Raw genomic sequence first — 7,808 nt, forward strand, 5'->3', positions numbered from 1 at the left:
TGCGCTGCATGACAGATGAAGTATGTCTAACCCTAATGTGAGAGGGTTTAAGTATTTCCTCATACTAAGAAGTATATTGGAAGATGAACCACCAGTTCATATATGGATTAGAGCACAGTGATTAATAAAAAAGTTCTACTTTCAAATAAAAGAAAGATGCTAAATATTTCATCAGCACAGGAAGCAAAAGCTTTTGCTTCTCTTCTCTAAAAACCATCCACCAGGAAAGTTTAAGAAAACATACGCTGACTAGTAAAGACTAGGTAGCTAAACAAACTGAAATAACAGGGTCTTGCGATAGTCACAAAATGTGCACTCAGGAGGTTGCCTGTACATACGGAAATGACTAATTACTTTACAGCTGTAATTGCCGATTTGATATATTTAAAACTTAGCATACAAGAACAAAGCGTCCTTACTATTTACAGCGAAGAACAGCCATAAAGGCTAAATTTAAGTGCAAACTGAATTTCCCTTTTTTCTGCCGTTAACAGAGGATGTCACAACCCAGGTGAAAGGAAAAGCTTGTACAGCTCTTCAGTTAAGTACCATGTTTCCCAGCTTTTTACTTTAGCAAAACTATATATTTAACACAAGTAATAAAGCATTAAACAGAGGAAAGGGAATTCATAACAAAAATAGAACATCAATCGAATTGAAATCCCACAATTCAAATTGTCCAATAAGTCATCTTAAACAAAATTATTATGAATATGAGCTGCGTAACAACAACTCAAACCATCATTTACCGTGTTTCTGATTGGAATTTTCTTCGGCTCTGGTGGCACATCCTGAGGAACAAATTTCACTGGTTCTTTAATCTGCCTCCTTGATCTTTTGGTCCCATCTGGTAAGGTTTCCATGGCAATATCAGCCTCCATGTCACTGCTACCTGCCTGGTCACACTCTGAGCATTGCCTGCAAAGTGGAAGATTTTCTATTTAAAACTGCAGTCACAAAAGCAGAAAATGAAACATATTGAAGTGTTTGGGTTTAAAATAAATTTGAAAAGTCAAGAAACCAAATGGACACCTAAAGAAGTCCCTCAAACGTATGATATTTTAAGCAACTAAGCAAGACATTCTTATTGCTGGGTTTTGGTGTTTTTTTTCTGACAGTATTTAAACTTTGAAAACCAAGATTTTGAAAGTAGGATTTAATCTTCAAGAAAGATGCACCCTATTTCACCATTTGCATCTTACCATATCCCCATTTTTAATGGTGCCCACTGATCTGTAGTCTATTCATTATTGTAACTGCTGCTTCAGCTTAATCTTTACAACGACACACTGCTGAATTTATTCTGATGAGCGCACTCTTTAGTGGCAGGGATTTAGGAAACATGTCTGTAATGAAAATCAATTTTAATATGTATTTCCTAAGGGAATGGGTTTTAAAACTGAAAAAAAAAGAGAGACAATTAAAGATATAGAAGCTAGAGATGTATATGAACAAACTTTGAACACTGAGTTGAAAAAATGCCTATTGAGTCTTTGAAAAAGTATAAAATCACAATCAGAACTTCAAAAGTGAACACATGCTAAGGTAGCGCTATTAACAAGCTCCGTGACAGAATTAACAAGCTAGGAAATCATCAAGTTTTGTTCTCATTTGCAGAAAATACTCATCTTATGCAAAGTCATAAACAAGGATGTTAACTAAAAATACGTTAATGAAAACTTAAAAATTACACCCACTGCTAAGAGCTGGTTTTTTAGTTCCTTCTCACATTATACTTCCAACTCAAAAATACTATAAATCCTTTCAAACAAATTCACTGGTCTCATACTAAACATGTTCTTTTTATAATACCAACTGAAAAAAAATAAATCAACATTATGTTCTGCTATTAATTGGCATTAACAGGGATACACACATTAAAAATCATCTAAACGAAGAAGCAAATTTGCTTTGGAAGGAGACAAACAAAAAACGTATTTAATTATTTGAAGTTAAATGTTAATACACAGTTGTGACAATAAGGCACACCCATCTGGTATCTAAACAAAAGCACAAAATCAGGTATGTATGTTGTGTTTGAGCCAATTTCTTCAAATGTACATGTTCAACAGGAATAATCTTTCTCCTATGAACTTCAGTAACGGCTAACACAGTATCAACTCCACCAACTTTCCATGTCTTCCAATTCTTTCAAACTAATCCAAGCAGGATAATCTCAGATCTCTCCTGGCTATACCAGAAGACAACAGCAGTCATCATGGTCCATTAGACAGAACGGTGGCGACCAAGTCAAAATAGAGGGGATCTAATCCTGGATTGGGTAACTTACCAGTGTAACCTTGGCTAAGTCAACACCTTTCTCCTTCAATATGTAAAATTCCATATGTAAAATTAAGATAATTGTGGCTACATTATAATGTTATAAAGATTAATCACTTCTTATCTGTAAAGCACCTGAGACCATGGGAGATAAGACACAAGCAGGTGTCTAGGTAGTATTTGTGGGTCTAAAAAAGCAGAAGTACTACAGCATAGATTGCAGGAAAGATAACAGTCTCTCCACTCCCTCTGATAAGTATGGAGACTTTATCAGTAGCCAAAACACGAGGAAGACAGTTTATGCAGTTTTTATACTTTGTAAACAGTTTTGGGCCAGCATACAAGTGTGTAATACTCTCTTCCTCCTCCTCTTTACAAACCTCAGGTCGCTATAGACGCAGTACCTGTTAACATTTCTAGGCCTCTTCAGGACACTAAAATATAAAACCAATAGAAAAATATAAGGTATAATAACTTCCACAAAATGCTACTTTTTACAGTTATACCTTTACATAAATCTGTGTGCATAAACACACAAAAATATGTATACATGCACTTAAGTAAATAAAGGCACACAGATTAACCCACTATTATTGTAAGGTTTGATGGAGAAAGGCTCTCCAGTGAAGTAACAGGAGAGAAACGCTTTAGAGATAACAGCACTCCATTAAAATTTTGTGCTGTCTGCTTAGCTAAAGGTTACTTTGTGCTCTTTACTTCTGCATGATACATTGTCTTCAAGTTGTCCAACTTAAAACTCTTAAGGGGATTTTCTATTTGGTAAGCATCAGGGAGCACAGCCCTCCCTAATACCACAGCATCAGTCATGTCACTAATTTCTGCAATGGAAAGCACAACTGAAAGTACTGACTATGATCTGCTTATGCGGATGTAAGCAATAGCTATGAAAGTGTTCAACAATACCGCATATAAGCAATTCTTGCAAAAAGTTTATTTTCCCCGTTATTATGGTAAAAATATGTACTATGTATCAGTTTAAAAATAAGCCTTCTACAACGAAAGAGCTGCCTTAAAAAATGAAGTTTTTGTAAGACTGATAGCAGAATGATTTTACAGCAATATTTGAAGTTGGGAACCAGTCTCTTGGATCTACCTAAGATTTAAATCATTCCTGTTCCTTAGCTCTGCGCTATTAAAAGCGAAAGACACTAATTTTCTTCTACATAAGTTCAGACAGTTGTACAGAAAGTAACTATGCAAAGTACTTTAGTTTCATTAGGGTCTTATTTAATTATAAATAAATTACGTATTTTAACTTTGATGTTAGTGAGGAAGACAAGAAACGTTTCCGCCAACAGATGAGGTATTGCATGAAAGTTCCCGAAATCCCATTTTTATGACTGAGCTTGCTCTGAAACAGGTGGTGCAAGTGTCACAGCAATCAAAATTAGAAAAAAGCTAGATCTACAAAAAGAAAGCTGCGAAATCATAGTACGACGAGGGGGTGGGTGTGTGTGTGTGGGGGGTGTGTGTGTATCACAGAACAAAACTTCACAAATACACTGAAGGTGAGGGGAAAAAAGGAAAGTTATAAACATGAACTTGCAAGCAACCTCTTGATTTACTGAAATAACCTCTGCTATCACAGGCACCCACATCTTATCAACCCTGTTATAAATCAGTCAAGCTTCAACTATAAAGTAGTTGTTAGCTCCCATAGGGCCCACAGAAAAGCTATTACAGACACACACTCCTGTGACTTGGAAACAATCTCCTAACTTTCAGCTCCTATTACGTTTTATTTCAACATGGTTCTTGAATTTAAAGAACTCTTTTCCCATTCTCCTGTTTAATCCCAATATATTCATGGGAAGCAGCCATATGACTCCCCTTTCTTTTGGCTACACTTAAGTCATGGTCATTTAATTTCACCTCTTCAAGGACAATCAGTGAATAGAGAACCTACCACAAGTCACCCCTCCAACTATTCCAACAATCTTCAACTACCTCTAAATTAGCAAGCATTGCCATACAGCACAAGCAAATTAACAGGAGAAATGGTGCCAAAGATTCAACTTCTGTACACAGGTTTTGGTTTGCTTTTAGTCTGGACTTGCCTGATCTAGACTCACATAGAAAAATCAGTAGTAGGCAATAATATGACGACTACTAAAACGTACCTACTACTAAAAAAAACTGGAAATGTTTGATCCATCAGGAAATCTCAAGTGATGATTTGAAACGTTTTAATCATACCGGAAGTCTTTGCTTAAGTGCTAACATCCTACAGAAGAAAAAAGGTTGCACGGTTTTGCTGTGTTTTCAGTCTGACTTGGTACAAGAACCAACGGTACCAGAGATACCTTCCCATCTCACAAAGAAATGGATCCTCTGAACTCACTAGCAAAATACAAGGACAGCAAGTGAAAAAGAACACACATTATTAATTTTCAAAAATTATTAATGGTCCAGGCTAACACTGAAACACTGTTTTTGTGTAACTGCATGATGCAAATGTTTCTGCACTGCCTGGTGAATAGATTTTTGAGCATGGGCAGCTTCAAGAAATGTATGAACCTATAATGGGGCTTTACTTGGGGGCTTTAGTAGACACTCGGAGACCAAAGAGTTCTTTCTGTTTATGCAGATTTAGAAACTGATAGTGTGAGGCCTTTAACCTAGAAATTTACGAAGTGAAAATCTACACCACCAAGAAAAGAAGGAGGGGAGAGATAGTTTGGAGATGGGGTGTTTGTTTTAGTGAAGTGGCAATGAAAATGGTGGAGAGAAAACCCTGTTACTTACCAAAAAATTTAGTGCAAACAGTGTTATGATGCTTCCTTATGCTGCAGCTTTACACATCAAAAAAATCTAAATGCACTTTAACTGATGGGCCTGGCACATGGAAATTTGTGAAATGATGATGAGAAAAGCTGAAGAAACACTGAACGCCATTCCTTTATAAATGAAAGGTCATGAAGCTGAAGATCTCACAAACACGGTTCAAAGCCAACAGACGAGTAAACTTAACACAAATCTGGTTTTATTTTTGAAATTTCAATAACAAAGCAAACAACATCTTTGCTATATGAGACAAAAAACTAGAGAAAAACATATGGAAATATTTTATTGAAAAGGTAATACTATAAAAATTAGGGAAAAAATGAGGTTTTGTTCAGTTATCACATCACAGATGAATTAAGACTGCCTTAACTGTTATGGTACATAGTTTTAGAGCGGCTTGTGTGATGAAAATACAAAGGACTCAGTCTGAACAAGACAGTCATTCTTATAATCACAACTGGGCATCAGGCCGGAAGAGGATTTGGAAGAAACCAGCATCCTCTGCACACAGTGCTTATTGTGAAAAGAGTAAATTTAAGTCTTCTGTGCTGAGTGAACACCACTACTGCTTCCAGAAACAGTTCTGCCCTCAGTGTTTAAAAAGGAAAGCTGTACAGTTATTAGCTAGAGTTTGGCTTTTTTTTAATTAGGAGGAAACGGGTCTTGTAGACATACTCAGTGATAAATCACTTTTTGCAATGTTAGCGAAGAATTAAACCACTTTGAACTTGAGAAATGTGGACCATAGCTTTAAGATGACACCTATGCTCTGGTAATTTGAATAAATCACACATGTTGAATGATGTACTGGAAGTGGAAAAAAAGGACAACTGCTCTTATTCTGGAGATGAAAGACAGTATATATGAACTAAAAATAGTTTGTCAAAGAGCTTCAAAGAGCATCTTTCAGACAGTAAACATACTGAAAATTTGCCATTTGCAACGACCCAAACATCCTTCAATTAGGACAAGTGACAAATACATCAAAATGTATATGTTATATGCAATATTATGTTGCACTCACACTTATATAAGTTAATAATTTTATACCATTATCCAATGACTTGGGAAGAAAAATCAATCAAGATGTGCTGGATCAGTACTGAATGAGTGGGGTCAGGAATATGAATGAATGTCCAGAGAGTGAATGAGTGTTCAAAGGACTATTCGTCAGGAATTCCACAGCGCATTCTGTCCTGTGGCCAATAATCCCCACAGCAGAGTTACCACTAAAATAACTTGGCCTTCCAGAACACAAATAAAAACCACGAAGCCTAACATGATCATTAGTTCTTGTTTGGTTGATCTCAGTCCCCAGCATTTCATATGCTACCAGAAGTTATCACTGTTTTTCAGCAATCTCATTTCAATAGAAAGAGCTAGTCCCTGTTGGTAGCTGCCAAGTATTTTCTTAATGAAAATGTCAGTATTTAACAACCAGATTTTGATTCATTGTATTGTCTGCCAACACTTGTGCATTGCTCTCGTATCAGTTCAGATCATTCTCTACCAGGAAAACACACAGTTCCCAGTCCATCCAGAATGGACAGGAGCATAAAAGCACACAGAGAGAATGACAAGACTCAATTTTATGTTAACATGTGAACCAAAAGAATATCCTAGGGTTTAATCAACAGGATTCCTACGAAACTGAAAATTTCCAATTTTTTAAATAGAAGTATGCCACAGCATTTTACTCTATGATTGGAACCGCTGGTCTCCTTTGAAAGTACCACATCAGAACAGGTAGAAATTAAAGCTTTCATGTTTTATTACATAAAATAGTTGTCATGCTCTTCCTCTCAAAATAAATCAATTTGAAATGAGGACAGGCTTTGAACTTACTTAGTACTTTGGAATTTCTTTCTAAAATATTCCAGGTGTATAAATATTACCTTGGAGAAAACTGTCAGGCCTCTGAACAGAGGAAATTCTTAGTGTTAAGCTCTTGAAACCAGTAAGCTGCGAGACACTGGTGCTCACTGGGTCGGAGCTCTTACTACGATATCATTAAGACTAAAATCATTACCTCCTTTTTATCTTCAGAAATATTTAGATAACCAATTATAATTTCTTTAACAAATCAGTTTTTAAATATAAAAAATATTTTAGGGCTTTTTTCTTACTATTACATGTCATAATGGTTTAGTTAAATAATTTCAAAATCCTTTTTTGTATACTGTAATTTAAATTTCCATTAAATGCTGAGCATGAAATGGACAAAAAGTATAACTATTAACTAATCTACGTGGCATCACACACATAAGCTGAATCATTTGGCACCCTCAAAGTATAAAATATGAAGCATATAGAATAAACTCATGCTGGACTATCCTATGCTTAAATTAAATGTATTGATAAAGTATATGATTCTAATGATCAAACCTTTTGCAAAGGTTCAAGTTATCAATTATGAGTAAACAATTAGCAGTGATAATGGAATAGAAAGTAAAAATTAAGAAACAATTGTTTTCATCTATTTTCTGCTTACTATTTTAAAAGAGGACTAAAGTCAACCACCTTCTTAACCACCTTAAATAAAGTCTTTGAACCTCCCTACCGTTTCAAGGAATTTCCCACTATATCCATTTTTTTACTTTAACTCTTTGCATAAATTCCCATTATATCTATACAAATATCTGAAAAGTACATGGCCTCCACCAAAAATTGCACTTTTCTTCATAGCTTAATCAAAAGATTAAAATTGTATTCAGAACAGCGGG

General features: G+C 35.4%; 1 protein-coding gene across 1 annotated transcript in view; it reads right to left on the reverse strand.

Annotated features, from left to right (window-relative positions):
- Nucleotides 1-7,808, reverse strand: part of PHF14 (PHD finger protein 14) — a 169,667-nt gene that overhangs the window by 111,071 nt on the left and 50,788 nt on the right. Inside the window, 1 exon segment of the mRNA XM_009895355.1 lies at nt 750-918. Coding sequence (XP_009893657.1) covers nt 750-918 — 169 coding nt within the window.

This window comes from Charadrius vociferus, unplaced genomic scaffold (genome assembly GCF_000708025.1).
Source record: "Charadrius vociferus isolate BGI_N301 unplaced genomic scaffold, ASM70802v2 scaffold31, whole genome shotgun sequence".
Lineage (NCBI taxonomy): Eukaryota > Metazoa > Chordata > Aves > Charadriiformes > Charadriidae > Charadrius > Charadrius vociferus.